General features: G+C 41.9%; 1 protein-coding gene across 1 annotated transcript in view; it reads right to left on the bottom strand.

Moving 5' to 3' along the window:
• The window catches only part of LOC138760819 (solute carrier family 22 member 2-like), a 54876-nt gene extending 38042 nt beyond the window's left edge, over positions 1-16834 (bottom strand). The window contains exons 1-6 of the mRNA XM_069931985.1: positions 16339-16834; positions 4713-4816; positions 4463-4617; positions 1832-2000; positions 1634-1748; positions 255-361 (exon numbers count right to left, since the gene is read on the bottom strand). Coding sequence (XP_069788086.1) covers positions 255-361; positions 1634-1748; positions 1832-2000; positions 4463-4617; positions 4713-4816; positions 16339-16797 — 1109 coding nt within the window. The 5' untranslated portion in view covers positions 16798-16834. The remainder of the gene's footprint in view (positions 1-254; positions 362-1633; positions 1749-1831; positions 2001-4462; positions 4618-4712; positions 4817-16338) is intronic.
• Positions 16835-23707: the final 6873 nt, after the last annotated feature.

Genomic DNA, 23707 nt, shown 5'->3' with positions numbered 1-23707 from the left:
TAACAGTAAAAGCCTCAATGGCGTAGCAGCTGCAGTTAAAAGCCACACAAGCTCTAAGCATGAATTCCATCATTGTGTCCTGTTTGTTTCTGGAACTAAATGAACTTAGTGTTTGAACCTTGGCAAAGAGACTACAGAGGTGGCTTGTCACTGGGTTTTCAGTATGTCTCTTTCCATGGGGAAGGACTTCTTCAGTAACAGTCAGACACCAATCTAATCCACATTGCAATAAAGAAAGTATAAAAAGAGCTCACCAGTTGTACATCAGAATAAAAGTGTTCTTCCTTATCTGTGGAGTTTTCACCAGGTCAGAGACAGTAGGCCTCCTGAGCTCATCTTTGGAGTTTTCAATTGGGACCGTCTGCCATCAAGAAAATCACAAAGTGATAAAATGTCCTGGAGAGACCTATTAATTAATAAACTCAACCAAAAGATTCACTCCAATTCTGTAAGAACATAGAAGATACAAGGGTATAAGTCGGCTATCTGGCCCGTCGATTCTGCTTCACCATTCAACAAGATCATGTCTGATCCAGCCATAGACTCAGCTCCACCTACCTGCTTTTTCCCATCATCCTCAATACACTGACTATGGAAAAATCTATCCAATTCTGCTGTAAATACATTTGACGAGGCTGTTTCTACTGCTTCTGAGAGCAGAGAATTGCAGATTCACCACTCTCTGGGAGAATCAGTTCTTCCTCATCTCTGACTTGAACTCAAACCATAAGCTTTGATCTGGAGCAGATTTTATGTATGAAGAGTTTCAGGGTACTTGACTTAATAATAAGTGGTTTTAAAAGAGAACTCCCAGATCTGATTAGTCACCAGATGCTCAGAAGCTGCCTCACGTGGTCTAGAAGACAGTGGTATTGCAATCACATTGCTCCCCTTACAGGAACATGGACATTTTGACATTGTGGGCACCAAAGCAGTGCAGGACACGGTCAGTTAGTTCCTTTAGCTTGGATCAGGGACCCCTGCCCATGCATCTGGTGATCATTACAAAATGAGCACTGCTCAGAAAAGGACCTGTGCTAATGTCAGGTGGAACAGCTTCCTGTTTGACTGTGAGGTTGGCCCAGTGATGCAGCTGGTAGACCTACTGCCCAGCAGCAGGTCCAATCCTCACCTTGGGCATTACCTGCATGGAGTTTCCATATTGTCCCCATGACCATGTGGGTTCCCTCAGTCCCTCATTCCAAAAATGTGTGAGTGTGGTGGCTTAATTAGTCACTGTAAATTGGCGAGGGCGGACTAGGGGGCAGGGGTTGATAATATGATTGCAGAGAGAAAAAGAAAAAGGGATTAACGTAGGCCCAATCTAAATGGGTGGTTATCAGTCACTGTGGGCTGCATGGGCCAAAGGGCCTGTCTGAAAGTTCTTTCTTTGTCTCTCTCTGCTTCTCTCTCTCTCTCTTCTCTCTCTCTCTCCCTTTGTCTCCCTCTGTCTGTCTCTGTCTCTCTCTCTCTGTGACTCAATGATATTATTCCCTAAGTAGCCAATCAACCTGAGCCTCAAACACCAGAGAATTCTGTGAGTAATAACTACAAGTACTCGTGGGCTTTGATACATAGCGGGCAGCAGAAAAGAAGGTGGGTGAAAGGTATGGCTAACCATGATGCTCATCACCTCAGTATCCATTGAGAAGCTCCTCTTGTTCTTTTTTGCCACCTTCTGTAGAATTTTGATCGCTTTTTCCCTTTTCTTCCTTGACAGTAACCACCTTGGAGACTCTGGCAGCAGCCTGTGATTATAAAACATCTGTTGGGTGCCTTGACAAAGCTTGTCTGCATGTTCAGGCAACAGTGATTCATTGTTGGACTTTACCAGTAGTAGATCAGGAAAATGAAGTTCGGCACAGTCATCACCAGCTGCAAGTTCCTCCAGGCTGGGACCAAATATGCGACACCAGAAAGTAGCATCATCCCAAAACTGAAGAACATCTGGATTATAATCCCCACTGTTCTTCTGTGCTTCATTCCAACCAGTTCAGAAACTAGGGAACAGGTGTAAAAGCACATCTGTCAGGACCTTCAAAGGCAACTTCCTGTACCAATCATCCTTCTTCAATACCATGTCTATACTATCCTCCCACCCCTTTCATTCAGTCACCCAACTAAATAGTATCATTCTCAGAACAAAGATACAGGGTCAAAAATTCCCAGCCCCAAAACAACAGCAACTTCAATAAACAAATGGAATCTCATGCAATAAGTAACCAAACAGAATTGGTTATAATGAACAAACACCAACCCATATTAAACTATTGAATTAGGGCAGCAGGTTAGAGCACCAGTTAGCCCAACACTGTTACAGTGGCAGTGACCCAGGTTTGAATCTGGGGCTGCCTATAAAGAGTTTGTACATTTTCCCTGTGTCTGCGTGGATTTCTTCCAGATTTCGTCAAAATGTGTGGGGATTGTGAGTTAATTGGGATATTTGGGTGGCACAGGCTTGTGTGCAGGAAGGGCCTGTTACAATGCTTTAAATTTTTTTAAAACTAGCAATGCTTATAATGCTTAAAGGTCTGCAGATGCTGTGATTGTAGTAAAAAACACACCAAAATGCTGAGGAATTCAGCCTGTCTTTTCAGCGTCCATAGGAGACAAAGATAGATTGCCAAGGTTTCAGGCCTGAGCCCTTCTTCAAGGAATGGGCAGAATAAGTCATAAACAGAAAATTTCAGAAAGTCTCAGAATTCAAACAATGGGGAAGGAATCCAGACCAGGTGTTAATTGGATCTAATAAGGGAAGAGGTAAGAATTTATCATGTTTGCGTGAGAGTAGAAGGAATGGAGAGACACAGATAGGGAAAGGCGATGGATGAGGTGTTGTTCCTCCAATTTATGGTCTCAATCTGGCAGTGCATGAGACCATGGACAGGCATGTCAGCAAGGGAATGGGATGGAGAATTTAAATGGGTGGCCACTGCGAGATCCACACTATTGTGGCGGACAAAGGAAAGTGCTCAATGAAGTGATCTCCCAGTCTGTGACCAGTCTCTCCGAAGTAAAGAAGACTACAGCGGGAGGACCGGATACAGTAGATGACCCCTGCAGATTCACAAGTGAAATGTTGTTTCACTTAGAAAGACCATTTAGGGCCCCGAATGGTGTTGAGGGAGGAGGTGTGGGCACAAGTTGAGCATCACAGGGGTAGGTCCAAAGGGGACGATTAGAAAGGAGGGAGAAGTGGACAAAGGAGTCACAGAGAGAATGGTCACTGAAGGTGGCAGAGAGGGGAGGAGAGGGGAATATGTGTCTAGTGATGGGTAGTAGATGACAGAAATAGTGGAGGAGGATGTGCAGGCTGTGGAAGTTGCTGGGGTGGAAGGTGAGGATGAGGAATCCTCTCCTTGTTGCACATGGGGGTGGAGGGGACAGGGCAGATGTGCAGGTAATGGAGGATATGCAGATGAGGACCAAGTTGATGATACTGGAGGGAAAGCCACATTGTTTGAAGGAGGAGGACATCTCTGATAAGCTGGTGTAGAACTCGTTTAGGTGTAGGTGAAGGGGAAAGAAGGTGAGGACAGAGCAATCAGTCTCTGAGAGTGGAAGTTTGGACAACATGGTGAAGATCAGGCAGGGGTTAAGGGGAGGTTCATATGGGGTGGAGAACCCAATTGTCCTGGTAGATCCATTCGCTTGCTGACATGCCTGTCCATGGTCTCATGCTCTGCCAGATTGAGACCGTGAAATGGAGGAACAACACCTCATCCATCGCCTTTCCCTATCTGTGTCTCTCCATTCCTTCTCCTCTCATGCAAACATGATAAATTCTTACCTCTTCCCTCATCATATCCAATTATCACCTTTTGTTGGTCTAGATTCCTCCCCCAGTGTTTGAATTCTGAGACTTTCTGAGATTTCCTGCTTCTGGCTTATTCCTTGAGGGCTAAGGCCCAAAGCATTGGCAATATATAATTGTCTCCTATATACCCTGAAAAGACCAATTGAGGTCCTCTAGCATCTTGGTGTGTTTTTTAAAGCTTGTCTACAACCTTATAAAAACAAAGTCTACAAATAACTATTATGATGAGACCAATGATAAATTTAAATAAAAAAGGATCAGCTTTTCTGTTTGTTTTTCATGAGGGCATCCAAAACTTTGCAACAACCTGTTGTATCCTGAAATAACTAATTTAAATGGTATTTAATAATAGCATACTTCCAAACATCTGAAGAGCAATATCCAGTGCCTTTAAAATACCAAATTCATCAATCTAAAAGGACTCTAACCCATATATGGACACACTTGGACATGCTCATTTTAATGAAGCACAGAAGTTAAAAGGCAGGGAGGTTTTGCAAGGAATTCCTGAAACTTAGGGTATTAGTAACTACATGGTCCCACGTAGTTATCAGGTATCATCTGATTAAATCTTGGGAAATACAAAATTCCAGGACTGAAGAAATAATCACCTTGCTTCATATATGAGGGAGAATAGAAGCTTACTTAGGATATAGGCAGCTATCCAACCACCCTTGCTGAATAATCCTTGCAGAGTGCGGAAAACGATGAAGCAGATGTAATTTGGAGCTAATGCCACCGCAATCCCTAACACTGTGGTCACAAAATTGGAAACTAAGAAGCAGAATTTCCTACCATATCTACAAAACAAAACAGAGGAAAACATTCAGATTTGAAATAGGCAAACATTGTTGAATATTACTTTCCATGTAATGTGGATGTGATTGATACTTACATGTCTGCCCCATAACCCAGGATTGCTGTTCCAAACATAAATCCCACATTTAGACAAGCTTGCGCCATATCCACCTTCCAGGCATCGGCACACACAAGTCCAAACTGTACAGTTGATGGAGATGGACAAACAAGTCAACATAATATATCACTGTCCATTCACATTCTCTTAACTGCTTGAATCTGTGTTCGCTGCATGACCAGATTTGTCTTCTGCCAAGTGGGAATCACAGTTTGTGTGTGAGGAAATGTGAGGCACCTAGTGTGTCCTTCCATGGCTCAATTGCATCAAGATAAGGACCTCCCAATTCTTATGGAGCATTCTTTAATTAGCACAGTTTTGATGGAAACATTCTGACTTTAAATCATGAAGAGAGAAAATTTGACCCCCTGTGGATGCCACCAGTAAAAATCATAAGGCAACAATTCTGAGTTGTTAATTTGCTGACCTACTTATTTTAGGGTAACTCAAGCTGGAGAAAAGCTGATACTTATTGTGAATTGCCCTGAGAGTGTCAATGAGTGGCAAAATGTGGGGGAATTGATGAGATCATGAGGAGAATAAAAATGGAATTAGTGCAGAATTAATATAAATGAGTGAGGGATGGTCAGAATAGACTCAGAGGGCTGGCTTCTTTCGGTCCTGCATGATTCTACAACTATAGTATAAAAGGCCAGTGGGCTGATATCGCCTCAAACCGTGCATCTTGGCGCCTCACAGTTCGGCGGGCAGCAACCTCCTTTGAAGAAGACCACAGAGCCCACCTCACTGTCAAAAGACAAAGGAGGAAAACACCCCACACCCAACCCCAACCAACCAATTTTCCCTTGCAACCGCTGCAACCGTGTCTGTCTGTCCCGCATCAGACTTGTCAACCACAAACGAGCCTGCAGCTGACGTGAACATTACCCCTCCATAAATCTTCGTCCGCGAAGCCAAGCCAAAGAAAGAAAAGAAAGAGTATAAAAGGAAAAAAAACTGCTACAAACACAAGAGAAAAACATGAATTAAAAAGATTTGTCAAGAGAAAAGTTACAGTGGATACTGGGAAGAGGCAGACAGGGGTAAGGTTCCACAAATTCAGATGTTTGGATTATTGAGCAGAAATTTTTAAAGTGCTATTGGTTAGCGTTTAAAGAAAAACAGACACAGCCATAACTACTTCAGTCATTAGAACAGTTAAACAAGAAAGTCTACAGACACTGAGTGCAATACACAAACGTGCTGGAGAAACTCAGCAGCATCCATAAGTATACAAGATACACACATATTGACCTGACGAAGGGCCCAGTCCCAAAACATTGGTGGCCTCTATAAGTTGTGCCTAGTGTGTAGATGAGTAGTTTTAACTGAGGGAAATTGTGGATATGGAGAGAATAAAATGGATTAGGGTAGGGTAGTGTTTGATGGTTAGCATGGACTCAATGGGCTGAAGGGCCTGTTTCTGAGCCCATCATAGATGAAGTGGATGAAATTGGACATAGAATGCAAAGGGTGTTGAAGATCAATTTGTGTCGACTTAATTAGTTCCAAACTTCTGCAATTAGGCAAATGGTTTGGTAACCCTTCACCAATAGAAGATCAAAGTAAGGGGAAAGTCAGTAGAGAGTCACTGGTGATCAAATAGAAGCAGAAAAAGCTGGAAACACTCAGAAAGTCAGATAGCATCTTAGAAAAGGAAAGAGGGTCAACGTTTCAGTTCAAAAACCTTCATCAGTTATCAGTGACATGAGCTCTTTTTGCTTCTCTTTCAGATTTCCAACTTACTGCTATTGTCACCCTGGGAAAAAGGTGCTGGCTGTCTACCCTATCTATGCTCCTCATAATTTTATATACCTCTTTTAAATCACCTCTCATCCTTTGTCGCTTCAAGAGGAAAAGACCTAGCACAGTCAACCTTGTTTCATAAGACATGTTCGTCAGTCCAGTCAACATCCTGGTGTGATAGTACAGATTCTATCACCAATGTGTATATGTACAGATGTTAGTATAGGATGACTGTGATTGGCTGAGAGGATAGCCACGCCTACTGGCAGGTCTTAAAGGATTGCTCCTAGCCAGACCAGGTCATTCTGGACTGGTCCACCTACTTGTGATATGCTCCAGTCTTTTAGTTAATACAAGCCTTGGTTTGTATCAACATTTTTGGTTCTTTCAAATCACTCTACACCTGGTAAATCGCTTCTACCCCTCCTCCAAAGCATTTACATCCTTCTTGTAATGAGGTGACCAGGACTAAATTCAATACAGTACTCCAAGTGTAGTCTACTCAGAGTTTTAGAGAGTTCTTGAACTCGATCTCTTGACTATCCCTCGACACAGGGGTCAGTACACCAAATACCTTCTTAACCACCCATTCTACTTGCATGTCAAACAAGTCAACATAATATATCACTGTGCATTATATCCTCATATGATAATCCTTTCATTCCTGGAATCATCCTTGTGAACCTCTGAACCCTCCCCAATGTCAGCACATCCTTTCTTAAATGAGGAGCCTAAAACTGCTCACAATAATCCGTGAGGTCTTATCACTGCCTTATAAAGTCTCAAAATCACATCCCTGCTCATAGTCTATTCCCTTTGAAATGAATGTCAGTGTTGCATTTACCTTCTTCACCACCGACTCAACCTTTAGGGTATCCTGTACAAGGACTCGCAGATCATTTTGTATCTAGGAATTTTTAATTTGTTCCCTATCTAAAAAATAATCTGCCATCTTATTTTTTCTTGCAAATTGCATGACTGTACACCTTCCAGCATTGTATTTCATTTACCACTTCTCTGCCCATTCTCCTAATCTGCTTAAGTCCTTCTGCAGCCTCCCTGCTTCATCAGCACCACCTGCTCCTCCACCTACCTTCTTGCCATTAACCATGTACTCCACTATCAATTTCAACATTCCAAAGTGCATCACTTCTCACTTATCCAGATTGCACTCCATCTTCCACTTCTCCACCCAACTCTGCATCCAGTTTATATCCTGTTGTAACCTACGACAACTATCCTCCAACCCTATACCATCTGCAAATTTATTGACCCACCCCTCCACTTTTTCATCCAAGTCATTTATAAATCTCACAAAGAGCTGGGGTCTTAGAACAGATCCATGCAGAAGGCCTCTAGTCACCAACCTCCAGGCAGAATACGGTCAGTGGATCCCGTGGCTCATGATGCAACTCTTTTTTACTGCCACCAGCTCTGTTAAAAATGGAATTGATAGAGGGCAGAAAGTTTAAAGTTGAGGAAAAAGTAATTAGAAAGTTGGTGCACTAGTCAGCGAGAACACATAAAGTTAAGAAAATTCCAAGAAGAAAGTGATAAATTAAATTTTGAAAGTGACGAGAATGTGATATCTTGATCAAAAGTCATGTTGAGGATAAAGTCCATCAGGTTTTTTTTTGAGTAAAGTAAAACATTAATGCACAAAAATTGGATCAATTAATACCCTTCCTTTCTGTGCAAGTTACATAAAAAAGCAACTTTACCTGGGATCATGATCTGATTGGGCTGAAATCACACCCAATGGGAAATTGGTCAAGGCACATCATAGGTGGACAACAACTGATGTTAACTGGTGCATTTGCTTCTGTAGCACCATGAACTGGAGTTCTTGGGTGCAAGCTATCACCTTCACATAACATTCCAACATTGCATTTGAGTCAATTTAGAGGGGTGCAGCTGAAAATGAGAGACCTTGCAGGACAACCTCAGGTCTCACTACTGGGTACGTCCCCACCCTCCAATGCCAACAGAGTGTGCTCGAGCAAAGAAGAGCTAGAAGTTGACATTCTCCTTCCATGGGTGCCTAAATAGTGACACCAGAAGCAATCCTCCATCGTCACAGCCATCACTGAGGTTGGTTACTGAGGTCAAGAACCTTGGGGAACAGATAAGCCCACACCCATCAGAAAAGGGCTTGCTCCTGGCTGCTCTAATCACATGCTGCCACACTGGCTACAGGCTGTGTAAAGAAGCCAACTACAGAAACAACTGGCCACACCCTCAGGCCTGGACCATCCCATTCATAGAGCTCAAGGTCACGTGGTCTCTCGGCATTCATGCCAAAAAACCTCTCCAATTAGCTTCCAAAGGTCTGTGGCAGTTCTCCTCAGCTTCTTACTCACCACTGTGGCTGAGAAATTATCCAGGCACTGTGTGCTGACAAAGAGGCTGGAGAATCACGCAATCACATAGCACAGAAACAACCCTTTTGGGCCTGATCCATCTCATAACTGCTGATGTGTCCATGTCAGGCTTTCCTGTCTAATTGCCATTTAAACACCCTTACAATTCTTACATCCCTGCAGACCTTAGAAGCCGACACATCAGTGCCTCAGTGGTGACACCACAGGAATAAATCTACCATTAGAAACATCATCATAAGGCCATCCAGGTAACTGTAGCCTTGATCCCTGTGAGGAACAAATGCCACCAGGTATTGGGCTTTGCCAGTAATGTGGGCTTCCTACAGGTGTCACTAACTGCACTCTTTAGCCTTGACCTCCCCTCAACATCAAGACCCACAGAGCACAGGGACAGACCCCTCGGCCCAACCTGTCTCAGCTGAAATAATCCATCCATCACATTCCTCCAACCCCCCCACTAACCCCTCTGCAACCATTCAAGTACCTGTCCAAATGTCTCCCAAGACATCCCACTATACCCACCTCCACAGCTCCCTCCAATAGCTAATCCTGCCACTCTCCTTTATGGTCATTCTGCATATTTGGGCAGGGCCTTGGGCAGGAAAGGCAGAGGGGAATACAGAACAAATGAGGATAACAGCTGTCCCCAACAGCCAGGTGGGAATGGTATATCAGGAAAGATTCCTGGGGGTGGTCACATGATGTGGGGTGGTAGGAGGAGGTAGAATCCCAGAACTCACAGGATCATAAGAAAATAAACTGAGAAAAATTCAGGGTACCTTCTCAGGACTGATGGGAAGGATGTCAGAGGTAGGAAAAATAATGGGGACAAGCAAAGATACCATACATAGTATGGGGAATAAATTAAACACATTGATAAAGGAGAGGGACCGTATATGGGGGAAGTTAGATGCCCTCGAAAATTATAATAGGAGAAATATTTTTAAAATATTGGGACTAAAAGAGGGGACCAAAGGACCGAACCCTGTGAGCTTTTTCCAAAGCACCTGAGGTGCTGGCAAAAGCAAATTAGGGGAAAGGGTAGAATTAGACAGGGCACATAGATCCCTCTTCCTGAAACCGGGACGTGGGCAGAAACCACGTTCTGTCCTGGTGAAACTAATACGTTACCAAGACAGGGAAAAAAATATTGGTGCCAGTGGCAACTGGTGCAAAAAAGAGAGAATGTTCCATGGAAATAGAGGGGAACAAGATTTTCTTTTACCCTGATATTAGTGCTGCACTTTTGAAGGACAGGAAAGTGTTTGAGCCAATCAAAAGGTTGATAAAGCAGAAAGGGTACAACTGTGTGTTGAGACACCAGCCACTCTGAAAGTGGTGTAACCAGATGGTGTGGTGGGGGCGGTGGGGGGGTGGGCGGGGGAGGTGGAGGGAAGTTTATTACTGACCTGGAGAGGGAACAGCAATTTGACTAAGATTTACTTATACTAGGGGGTTAAAAACAAGAATTAAAGCCAAGATGGGGACTAACCTATATTGATGCATATTTTATTGAGTATTGTAAAGTATTCTGGCATAAAAAGATGGAAATATTGTGTCCATAATGAATAGAAATGAAGTTTTAAGTGTAATTTTCCTGGTAATCTATGGAAGAGGATGGAGGAGAAGATGGGTACGAGGCACACAACCTGTTATAGCAGTGGGGGGGGGGGGAATGGTGATGATCTAAAGGATGTAGTCACCAAGGGAGGGAGGAGATGTGCAATACGGGGCAAAGACCATGATGGGAAAATTGTTTGGGACTAACTAAATGTGTTACCTCAGTTTGTGTTTGTGTTTTCCTTTTTTATCTTCCTTTGGTTAGCTATTTTAGTTTTTGTCTTTTTTCCTCAGGATCTGGCATGGCTCAGACAGTCACAGGTGAAGGCCTGGATGAGGAGGGGACTCAGGGCAGTAGAGGTACAAAAGAAATATAACTATGATAACTCCTGCGGCAATGGTTAAAGCATAAAATTTGTAAATGTCAATGTCAATGGTCTGAACAGAACAATCAAGAGAAAAAGAGTCTTGGCACACATTAATAAAATGGGAGTGGACCTGGCCTTCCTCCAAGAAACCCATTTAATGGAGCAAGAGCACCATAAATTAAAAAGAAAATGAGTGGGCCAGGTATTAGCCTCCTCATTTGGTTTGAAGGCAAGGGGGTGGCAATACTGATCAGGAAAAGTGTTCCGGTGAGAGTGCAGGGTGTGACTACAGACAAAGCAGGTAGATTTATAATGGTATACTCAGAATCCTGGATGCTAATGAATTTATATGCCCCTAATATAGACGATAAAAAATTTATACAGGGCATTTTCTTAAGATTGGTGGAAGGAAAAGAGAATGTTCTAATGGGGAGAGATTTTAATTTTTGTCTGGACCCTGTTTTGGAAAAGTCAACAAATAAAATAGCGAAAACAAGAGCAGTACATGCCACCATTGATGATATGAAGGAGCTGAATTTGATAGACATATGGAGGTGGAACCATCCAAGGGAGAGAGACTATTCCTTCTGCTCAAGGCAGCATGACTCCTACTCTAGAATAGATTTTTTCTTGGCTTCAGCCCATATAGAGGGTAGCATCATGGAGGCTGAGTACATGATGAGACATCTCTCAGATCATTTGCCCCTAGTAGTTAAGATTGAGATGCCGGATAGCAGGAGATGGTATACAGTTGGCATCTTAATGTATTGCCATTAAAGAAGCTTGAGTTTTGTAGCTTCATAAGAATGCAGATAGACATGTTTTGTGAGGCCTGTACCTCTACTCCAGATAAATTCCTTTTGTGGGTCATCCTCAAAGCATATTTGAGGTGTCAAATAATCGGATACACTAAAACAGTAAAGAAAGAATATGAGAGGGAGGTGGGCAAATTAGAAGAAGAGATTGCTTGTTTAGAAAAGGGCTTCCAAAAATTGGGCTCAGAAGATCAGTATAGGGTTTTATATAACATGCTTCAAACATATAGCATGGAAAAGGCCATATTATGGTCTAAGCAAAAATACTACGAATTAAGGAAAAGAGCCCACAAGGTTCTTTCATGACAGTTGAAAGCAGAGCAGACTGGGAATGGCAGGATCTCTTACAAACCAAAGGAAATTAATGACACCTTGCTGAAATTCTATGAAGATTTATATCAATCAGAATTGGTAGGGAGGTTGGATAAAATTGATGAGTTCCTGTCTAAGATAGAGTTGCCAAATTTAGATCTGGAAGGACAGGAAGGTTTAGACTGTCCCTTCACGGAAGAAGAAATAGTGAGCACATTGAATTTGCAGCAGACTAACAAGTCTCCAGAGGAGGATGGGTTTCCACCTGAGTTCTACAAGGAATTCAAAGATATGTTGATACCTCTTTATATTGGAGGCGATAGATCAGGCAATGGAGACTCATAGACTCCTAGAATATTTCTTGACAACAATCATTATGACAATTTTGGCTCTCGATGCAGAAAAGACATTTGAGAGATTATTCAAAGTGATGTAACAAATATGGTCAGGGCCAATTTTTATTAATTGGATAAGGGTGCTATATCATGTGCCCAAGGCAAAAGTTGTGACTAATGGGCAAATTTCTTCAGCCTTCCTACTAACAAGATCAAATAGACAGGGATGCACACTATCTACAGCTACCTTTGTACCAGCTATGGAACTGTTGGCTGAGGCCATTCACCAGGATCCAGACATCAAGGGGTTTAAAGTAGGCCATACACAAGATCGGCTTATGTGCCAGTGATGTTCTGATATATTTGATAGACCCAGTAAACTTATTGTCCAAACTATGTTCTACTTTGGAAGACTATGGGGAGGTCTCCAGGTACAAGATCAATTGGGATAAGAGCATAATTATGCCACTTACCAGGAGGGGGAAAACTACTATAGCCATGTCAAAAGAATAGTTATTTAAAGTGGCTGCAAAATAGGATCAAGTACTTAGGAGTCAAAATAGATAATAATCTAAACAACTTATACATGTTAAATTATAACCCCTTGCTGGGAAAAATCGAGGAGGACCTAAACAAGTGGATGTCCCTACCCATAATGCTGATGGGCATGGTCAGCTGTGTGAAAATGAATATGTTGCCAAGACTTCATTATCTCTTTCTGTCACTGCCCGTGTCATTGCCCAGGGTTTTTTTTTCCAAACCCTGCTCTCATGACTAAGAACATTCCTATAGAATGGGAAGGTAGCCAGGGTCTCTGGAGAAATTGACCTGGGATTACAGTCTGGGTGGATTGCAAATACCAGACTTCAAAAAATATTATTGGGCAGCCCAGTCAAGATACATCTCCTCACTCTTTGAAGGGGGAGGTTTTCCATCTTGGCAACAAATTGATCTGCACTTGGTGGGCTCGAGGGTGGCATAGGACTTTATTTATAAAGGAGATGCAAAATTGTTATCTGGAAAAACTGACAGCCCCATATTAAAGCAAATTATTCACATTTGGAACAAATTAATCATTATTTAGGAATAAAATTGGGGCTGTCCCCAAAAATGCCCTGACTCCAAATCAACCAATACCTTTGACGGTAGGTAACAAGATCCTGGACACCTGGTGTCGAAATAGCATCAGGTGTAGAGGACTGTTACGAGCAGGGGCAACTAAAGTCATTTGAATAACTTAGGCAGAAGTACAATTTATTAAATAAGACATTCCACTGCTACCTTCAGATAAGATCTTTTCTGCAGGACAAATTAGGTCCAATCAAAGTGCAGTGACATAGAGACCATGATTCGAAGGGGGATCACTCAGAAATTTATTTCAACAATGTATTTTTTTCTCCAAGCAAAAGGATCTAAATGAGGTCTCCATAAGTCAAGGCAGAGATGGGAGTCAGACTTAGGAAATCTGAGTATTGCACAATGGAGCAAGGAAATGCAAGCCTGTGTTCCCCTGGAAAAAAATCACCTATAACTTAAAGGGAAGGTATGGCACTTTTCAAAAAGCTTGGCAACCATACCTGAACCACATAGGAGCACGGTTATGAAGAGGACAATTTTCCCTCATGGCCTGGTCTGCTCCAATTCCTCCCCAACTGAGGGGGGGGAGAGAGGGAGGGACAAAGAGTCCACCTCATTCTAGCCAGGAAAAATCAGGGAAAAAGAAAAAGAAAAAAAAAAATCAGCCTAATCCTGGGCCACTGGGCCATGTCAGACCTATAATTCCCTGATATGATTTATTCCTTTGTTGTAAATATTTTTAATGTCTTAAATGTTTTTCTTTGATTGGTTGTGTGTCAAGTGTTGGATGTTGAGGGAATGGGGTGGAGGGAGGGAGGGGATGTTAGGCTTAGACATAGGAAAACCTGTATAGAATGGGTAAAGGTAAATTGCAACTGGTATAGATCTGTAATTACTGATAATGACAATGTTGTAAACTGCTCGTGTCCAAATTTGAAAAACTGTAAATAAAGTATTCAAATATAAAGATTCCTGATGGGAGTAGCCAGAGCGTTCACCAAGGGAACAGAATTCAGATGCAGTCAGCTTCTCAATCACAGGGATGTCAATGACTACAGACCGACATTGGCTCAAGTTGCCCATGGAGTTCTTCCACAACAGGGGAGGTTCATGGGCATGTGAGTGTAGGAGGCTTGCCGGAAGATTCTCCTGCTTGGTCGCAGGCATGTTCATCTCCAGGGAGGCCGGTCTGCCCAATCTCTCCCACCACGAGGAGGGCAAAGGATCCTGGTGGAATGAGGGCTAATCTCTTTCTCCTGGCCTCTCATCACCAATTCACAGCCCCGTCAAGGTTGAGGAGTCACTAGGATGCATCAGTCAGCAGTGTGGGAAGGGCATCAGCCTTGAAGGCACACTTCCCATGGCCAGATGGTCGCCAGGAAGAGACAAGCACTACAGATGCTGTGAAAATTGCCACTGTTTTGTGGCAGTGATCACACTTATAAAAAGGGCAGGTCAGTTTCACCAAACACAGGAGCTCTCTCCCTCTCACCCTGCTCCTGAGCAGCCACTGACAACCTGTGTCATGTCCTGAGTAGAATGCACCTGTGCATTGATTCAGACATATGATTCTTTTGCAGAGAATCTTTGTCTTTGGTATTCTCTTTCTAAACACAGTAGAAATAAAACCTAAATATTTTTAAAGCAAAGTTTGGTCAATACTTGGCAAGAAAAGGGGGTAAAAGTTTACCATAGGATGGAGAGGAATCTGGATTTCAGGTTACAATCAGATCGGCCATAACTAAACTTGTGGGTTAATTAGCCTGCACCTATTTGTACTCTCATAGTGACCCTGTTGGGTGATCACATTTAGCACATTATAAAGGAGAAACCCAGTTTTTAGGCATGAAGAAAGATGGGGTGGTGGGGGTGAGGTGGGAATGGAGAAACACTCCACAAGTCAGCCATCTCAGTGCTTCTGCAGTTAGTTTAAATGTTGGGTTAAGGTCAGGAATAGTCAGGAAGTCAAAAACCCTTTTGTGAGGACAGGGTCCAAATAATATTGCATCTTCCAAACCACAAAAAATACTGGGATCTAGTGCAAAACCTAAACGTGTTGAAGAAACTCAGCAGGTTATCACAGAAGTACAAGAAACATTCCTGACAAGGGCTCAGGACTGAAATGTTGGTTACCCTTTACTTCCTACCAATGCCCCGGGACCTGCTGATTTTCTTCAGCAAATGTAGAAACCGTTCAAAGAGTTGAGGCATCCAATCAGAGAAATGTCAGCTGTTGTGGAGGCATCAATCTGCTCCTCTCCAGTGTAATATCACCTCCTGTTCTTTCTGGCCATTAGCTGAATTGCTGACTGCAAAAGGGATAACCAGGTATCAGAACACTAAAGGGTGCCAAGGACGCTGAAGGTTCCCGATCCTGTGGGAGGTTTGGATCTGGAGCTTGGGCTGCTGATGTTTTGGTCTGGACTCCATATGGCTGCTGGGGCTCTGGAGGCGAATCCAAGGACACTCGGTGACTTTGGAGGGACTTTCTTTTGGTTCTCTTTCTCTAATTGTAAGAGTCTCCTCAAGCAAGTTCTGCGGATGCCTAATCTGTCTGTTTTACAGCAGACAAAAAGAAATTCCGTGTAATATTGCCCCGTTATTGCACATGACAATAAAGGAATCTTCTTTCACCTCAGGCGCTGACTGCCCCGTTTCTCTGGTTTTGGATCTGGTTGGGATGTCCTGGGAACTCAGATGAGGAACAAGGTTAAATCCAGCAGAAACACTAGTAAAACACGAAAGTCTGCAGACAACGTGGTTGAAGTGAAAACAATGCTGGAGAAACTTGACAAAGATAAAGACACATGCCCCACGTTCCGGGCTTGAGCCCTTCATCAAGTTACACTAAATGTCTGGTGACGCCTCTCCCTGGACCCCTGCGCTTGGTGCATCATCTCACTTGGTGACTGGTTGACGTTTAATCAGGGGTCCTGTGCGAGGCTGGGACACCCTCTCAGTCAGCCCTGCCTCCTCACCGCTCCCTTGCGGGTCTCGTCTCGTTTACTTACCTCGCTCACTATGCTCGGGTGCGAACCCTCTTCGAAAACCCAGCCGTCCTGACAGGGAGCAAGGTGTGGCCCGGCCGAGGCGTTGGGCGGGAAGGAGAGGGGGTTCTTGCAGCGCTCCGAGCCGCTCCATTCCCACCGCACGTCGAACCTGAGACAGCGGCTGTGGGCCAGGTCGCCGTCGGCGGCGGGGGGCACCGTGTAGTTGCGCTCCTCTCCCTGGGTCCAGCCGCAGTTAGCCTTCAGCTCCGACACCCCGGGGCTCCTGCACCAGTGCTCAGGAGTGATGGCCAAAAAGACTATCCCGACGTACAGGTAGGAGAACATCGCGGACGCTATGCATATGAGAAAAAAGCGGTTCTTTTGGAAGGGACCGAAAGCGCCAGCTTCCTCCAAGAGATGATCGAAGGTGGTCATTTCCCCAGCGCCCAGCCCCATAGTCTCTGCTGTCGAGGAACGCATAGCCACATGGAAACAAACCCCGTGTGAATTTCGATCAAAGGTCTTCCAGGTATTTGAATACAGAGTTAATGAAGAACTAACCTCGTTTCATAGAGCCAATTCAGATCAAGCTCGTAGAGCTGCCTCCCCGGGACACGCCGGCAGCCTCAGCCGACAATTGGCTCGCCTGTGTCCTTCTCCACTCGCAAAACATGGGGTCAGCTCACTCAGACCAGAAGCGGCCTTGAAGGACCAGACCCAGCTCGGGAAGTGGCCGAGGAGCCCATGTTTGGGCACATGGGTGCAGGTCCAGTCAGGAGCCGATTCCCAAATTCCTTGCTGTGCTCTTGCACTTTACATCACCACGGACTATTCCTCAGATTGGTGTCACTGGGTACAGAGCTACACAGGATGCCTTGTGTGCAGGGCCGGTGCCAGACTATTTTGCGCCCTAGGCAAAGCCAACGACTTGCACCCCCTCCCCCCAAAAAATTGCCAACTTTGCTTTTCAAAAACAGATGTTTTGTAGAAAAAAATGAAAAGCACAAAACCTGAAACTGCTAAATTGATTTTAAACTGCAATAATAAATAATACATCAATCTTTGATTATAATTCTCAAATGCAAAAGAAACTATTTTGGCACAAAATCATTTTGAACTGAAAGGCACTCAGTTCATTACATATCTCTGCCCAGGGCAGCACATTAAAACATTTCACTTCACACACCTATTATACCTTCCAGTGTCCTTTTTTCCTACGAGAATGGTGAAGTATGGAAATGACTCTTTGACCCATCAAGTTTGGTCTGACTTGACATAGATTTTTTCCAAATCTATGCTATTTTCCCACAAGCTGCCTAGCTTGCCTAATGGTAACTTCAAGCTCAAAAGAACAACTTTATCTGAGACAGCAAAAGAGGCTTGTTTTCTTCCTCTTTTTTTCCCCCGGAACACATGGTATAGTCTCAGTCTTGAAGCTATATACAAAGCACACCAAAAGTAAAATAAAACAGGAAGTAAAACCCCTCCCTTACTCCGGAACTAGCCTCACTTTCAAAACAGCTCACTTTACAACATTCTGCATCTCTGAAAATAGAGATACCAAGTACACTGAGAATCATTGCCTATTCTGTCTCACTGGATACAGAAACATTCCTTAAACTACATCAGTGGATATAGAGATACAGTGCAAAATCTAGATCAATGGGCCTCCACCACTCACTCCAAACCCAACCCCCCATTCTCTCAGACTTGTTCTGATTTGCATAAAGTGTGAGTATGGTTCCAGTCTTTCTCTGCCGGTCTCCTGCCCAGCATCGGACACTCTGGGTGAGGTGAGTAGGGGAAAGCCCAGGATAGCTGGACTGTCTGCTCTTTGTGCTTGTATTGGGAAGGATTGTGGCTGTCATGTGACAGCCCTGCCCCCTACCTAGTCAGAGGACACATACCTGCCAATCAAGGTGTGGTTCCGCCCCACCCATTAATGCACATCTTGCTGTTGGACTCATGTAAATTACCTGGACTGCACTCTCCGGCCTGTCTCTACTTGACCTCAGGTCATTGGCTGCCATAATTAGATTAGACTGCCATAATTAGATTAGCCTGCCTGGCACCAAGCCATTGGCACCTGGTTAATGATGTGGGCTTGTCCCTCCAGCACTATAAAGGTGACATGTGCTCTTTGTTCTCTCTCTTTGCCAGCTTGGGACCACCCTCCTTCACTCCAGGCCTAGAAATGTGGAAGGGTACTTGAGAAACTGTTGTAAGGATGTTAACTGTTGAAAGGGTTGGGAGCATTTAATTAGTGTCCCTTGACAAGGGGTGGTGGGGAATCGTAGTGATTTTTCATTGATCATTGTATGTACCAGTTCATTGTTTGTGAGTGTGTGTATTTTGTTCCCATGCTATTTTCCCCATGTTCGTTATTAATTGTTCACTATTTCTTTCCCACGGTTGCTGTAAACTGTGTGTGTGTGCTGTATCAGTTACCATTTCCCACTCTTGCCTTCTGTAAATAAAATTCTTCGCTACAAAAAAACTGTGTTCAGAGTCCATGCCTTTGAGACCTACCAAACCTGTTTCCTCATTCACAACATTGCTCAAACCCTAGCATTTCAGGAATTGAAGCAAACCTCCCATCCCATCTGACACCCCTTCCTACTTACTTCCTCTGGCCTCCAGGACATCCTTCATATCACAGGCTTAGACATGGGGAGGGGTCTCAGATTCCTGAACTTCTCATAAGACAAAACACATGGCACGGAAAAGTTATCATGTCTCCAGTTATCATACTGCAAGAAAAATAAACAGGATGAAATCTTGAAAAAATGCAAGGAGATAACCTGAGAGAAATCAGGAAGGCTAAAAGAAGACATGATGTTACTTTCATAGACAATGTGAAGGGAAATCGTTAGTGTTCTATAAAATTGGGAAGATATACAATATTTGTGTGCAAATATTGCATTATATTAGTCAATATTAATGGGATAAATGGGATGGTGAAGAGGAAGTGGGTTTTGACATACTTAAAGAAATTAAAAGTGGATATAATCTTTTTGCAAAAACGCATCTTACCAAATTGGAACATGATAAATTAAAGAGAGGAATGGGTGGGACAAATAATATTGTCTTCCTTGGGTTGAAAGGCAAGAAGGGTAGTGATTCTAATTAATTAAAATACACAAGTGTTAATAGAAGACATTTTGATTGACAAGCCGGAAGATATGTAATGGCACATTGTAAAATTTATGGAGAAGCATGGACATTTATGAATATTTATGCCCCAAATTATGATGATGACCCTTTATGAAAGATATCTTCTCAAAAACATCAGAGGGAAGACAAATTATATTGGTTGGAGGAGACTTTAATTTCTGCTTGGGCCCAATACTAGATAAATCAGCAAGAACAATAACGAGGGCGAAAGCAGCAAAAACCACAATTTCATATGTGAAAGATCTAAATCTTATTGATGTATAGAGGGATATCAGGTAGCAAGAAAGGAGCTTAAGGGGAGGGAGGCTGAGGAGAGCAAGAAGGGGACATGAGATGGCCTTGGCGAGTAGGGTTAAGGAAATCTCCAAGGCATTCTTCACTTTTTTTTTAAACTTTATTTAAGATTTTTATAACATGAATAAAATAGAAAGTTACAGTAAAAAGATTAAACATAAGATAATAAAAATTACAATACTAGATCGGCAGACTAAATAAACTAACCCCCCCCCCCACAAATTAGTACACAACATTAATGACCTAGCTTAAAGTTAGTCCAACCCCCCCAAAATAAAGAGTGAAAGAGTGAAGAATTAATAAAATGAACAATAATTATATATAAAAAACCCTTACACAAAAAAAGATAAAACATAACAAATAAAGATACTAACATCAAAAGAAAAGAAGAAAAAAAATTTATCAATACTAAAATATCAAACTTAAAAACGTATTTAAATCAAACTTAAAAGCATATATTTAGCAAACGGAGTCCACTTCAACCTATAAAAAGACATCCTATCCTGAATTTAAAAAGATATCCTTTCCATAGTCAAAGAGAACTTCATCTCCAAATACCACCTATCTAAAGTTAATATATTTCTATCTTTCCAAGTAAGAGCTATACATTTCTTGGCCACAGCTAAAGCTAAATAGATAAAAGAAATCTGATAATCTTGTAGGCCCAAATCAATTAATGATTGCATATTCCCTAATAAAAATATGCCAGGATCTAATACAAGACAAATATTATATAAACTATTAAATATAGATTGAATACCCTTCCAAAACTGTTGCAATCGATCACAAAACCAAACAGTATGCAAAAAAGTATTAGCTGTCTGGTCACAACGAAAACAGCAATCCGACTTACTAAGACCAAACTTTTTTAATTTCTCCGGTGTTAAATATAACTGATGTATAAAATTGTAATTAATCATCGCTAATCTAGCATTAACCAATTTCCTAATACTATTCTGACAAATTTCCATCCAAGCTTCTTCAGCTATTATAAAACCTAAATCTTTTTCCCATTTCAACTTATCCTTATCCCAATCTTTTTTACTATCAATTTCTTGTAAAATACAATACAAATCAGATATATATCCCTTTTGTGGTATTGAAAGTACATATTCCTCAAAATTAGAATCAGGCAATAAAATCATATGTCGACCACATATCTGTTTTACAAAAGATCTTAATTGATAATACACAAGGCATTCTTAACTTAAGTGAGGAACAGAAGGATGAAAGGAATGAATTTAGGACTGATTAGAGATAAAGGTGAGAAGATGTGCCTGGAGGCTGTGGTAGTGGGTGAGGTCCTCAATTAATATTTCTCTTCAGTATTCACCAAGGAGAGGGACTTTGATGATGGTGAGGACAATATGTGTGGGGTTAATGTTCTAGAACATGTTGATATTAAGAGAAAGGAGGTGTTGGAGCAGTTAAAATATATTAGGATGGATAAGTCCCTGTGGCCTGACAGAATATTCCCCAGGCTGCTCCATGAGGTGAGGGAGGAGAATGGCAATGAGGAATCATACAGGAGGGAGATAGATCAGCTTGTTGAATGGTGTAACAGTGACCTTGCGCTCAATGACAGCAAAACCAAGGAGATGATTGTGGATTTCAGGAGGAAATCAGGGGAAAATGACCCAGTCCTCATTAGTGGCTCAGTAGTGGAGAGGGTCAAGAACTTCAAGTTCTTGGGTGTCAGCATCTCCGAGGATCTGTGCTGAAGCCTCCATGTTGATACAATCACAAAGAAGGCTCACCAGCAGCTATACTTTGTGAGGTGTCTGATGAGATTCAGAATGTCACTGAAGACTCTTGTAAACTTCTACAGGTGTACCGTGGAGAGCATCACTGCCTGGTTTGGAGATGCCAACTCTCAGAACAAGAAGAAACTCCAGAGGGTTGTTTTTTTAAAATTTTTTTATTTTTCACATTATGAACCATACTGACCAAAATACACACAAACATTTCCCTCTTGAATATACACAATACCATTTTCTCCCCTTTTCCCCCCTCCCTTCCCTCTCTCCCTCACCCCCCCCCCACCTACTCAACATTCAACATATATGATACATTAAACCCATTAAACAATCTCATCACACAATGAAAATAAACAAGAAATTTGTGTCATCCACTCTTACATACTGGGTCAGTTCATTTCGTCTTCTTCTCCTTCTGTCATTTTAGGTGGTGGAGGTCCGTGGTAGGACTTCTCTGTTGTGTTCCATGTATGGTTCCCAAATTTGTTTGAATACTGTGATGTTATTTCTTAAATTATATGATATTTTTTCCAATGGAATACACTTATTCATTTCTATGTACCATTGCTGTATTCTCAGGCTATCTTCTAATTTCCAGGTTGACATAATACATTTTTTTGCTACAGCTAAGGCTATCATAATAAATCTTTTTTGTGCTCAATCCAAATCGAGTCCAAGTTTTTTACTTCTTATATTACTTAGAAGAAAGATCTCTGGATTTTTTGGTATGTAGCTTTTTGTGATTTTATTTAATACCTGATTTAGATCTTCCCAAAACTTTTCCACTTTCTCACATGCCCAAATTGCATGTACTGTTGTTCCTGTTTCCTTCTTACAGCGAAAACATCTATCTGATACTGTTGGGTCCCATTTATTTAACTTTTGGGGGTGTGATGTATAGCCTGTGTAACCAATTATATTGCATCATGCATAACCTCGTGTTTATTGTATTTCTCATAGTTCCGGAGCATAGCTTTTCCCATGTTTCATTCTTTATCTTTATGTTTAGATCTTGTTCCCATTTTTGTTTCGGTTTATAGCTTATTTCATCATTTTCTTTCTCTTGCAGTTTGATGTACGTGTTTGTTATACATCTTTTAATTATCATTGTGTCTGTAATCACATATTCAAAATTGCTTCCTTCTGGTAACCTCAGCCTGCTTCCCAATTTGTCCTTCAAATAGGTTTTCAGTTGGTGGTATGCAAACATTGTACCGTGAGTTATACCATATTTGCACTTCATTTGTTAAAAAGATAATAATTTATTTCCCAAAAAACAATTTTCTCTTCTTTTGATCCCATTTCTCTCCCATTCTCTAAAGGAAAGATTTTCTCTTGTGAAGGGGATTAGTTGATTTTGCATCAATATTAATTTTAGTATATTAATTTTGGTAGTTGCTAATTGGTATTTTTCCTTTCTACATGAATCTTCTTCCAAATGTTGAGCAGATGGTGCAGTACTGGTGAATTCCCGTGTAGCACCAGCTTTTCATCCCACTTATATAGTATATGTTCAGGTACCTTCTCCCCTATTTTATCTAGCTCTAATCTGGTCCAATCTGGTTTTTTCCTTGTTTGATAAAAATCTGATAGGTATCTTAATGGTGCTGCTCTATAATAATTCTTAAAGTTTGGTAGCTGTAAGCCCACTTGTTTGTACCATTCTGCTAATTTATCTAGCGCTATCCTCGGTTTCCCCCCTTTCCATAAGAATTTCCTTATTATTTTCTTTAGCTCTTTGAAGAATTTCTCTGTTTGGTGAATTGGTAACAATTGGAATAGGTATTGTATCCTTGGGAAGATATGAATTTTAATGCAATTTACCCTTCCTATCAGTGTTAGTGGTAAATCTTTCCAATGTTCTAAGTCATCTTGTAATTTCTTCATTAATGGCTGATAATTTAATTTCCATAGATGGCCTAGATTATTATCTAGTTCAATACCTAGGTATCAGATTGCTTGTGTTTGAAATCTAAATGGTGATTCTTTCTTAAACTTTGTGTAATCCACATTATTCATTGGCATTGCTTCACTTTTATTTGTGTTGATCTTGTACCCCGAAACTTCTCCATATTCCTTCAATTTCTTATGTAATTCTTTCATTGATAATTCTGGTTCTGTTAAGTATACTATGACGTCATCTGCAAATAGACTGATTTTATATT

This window comes from Narcine bancroftii, chromosome 4, assembly GCF_036971445.1.
Source record: "Narcine bancroftii isolate sNarBan1 chromosome 4, sNarBan1.hap1, whole genome shotgun sequence".
NCBI lineage: Eukaryota > Metazoa > Chordata > Chondrichthyes > Torpediniformes > Narcinidae > Narcine > Narcine bancroftii.
Note: the sequence above shows the minus strand (reverse complement) of the source record. Positions and strands in the feature narration are given on the sequence as shown.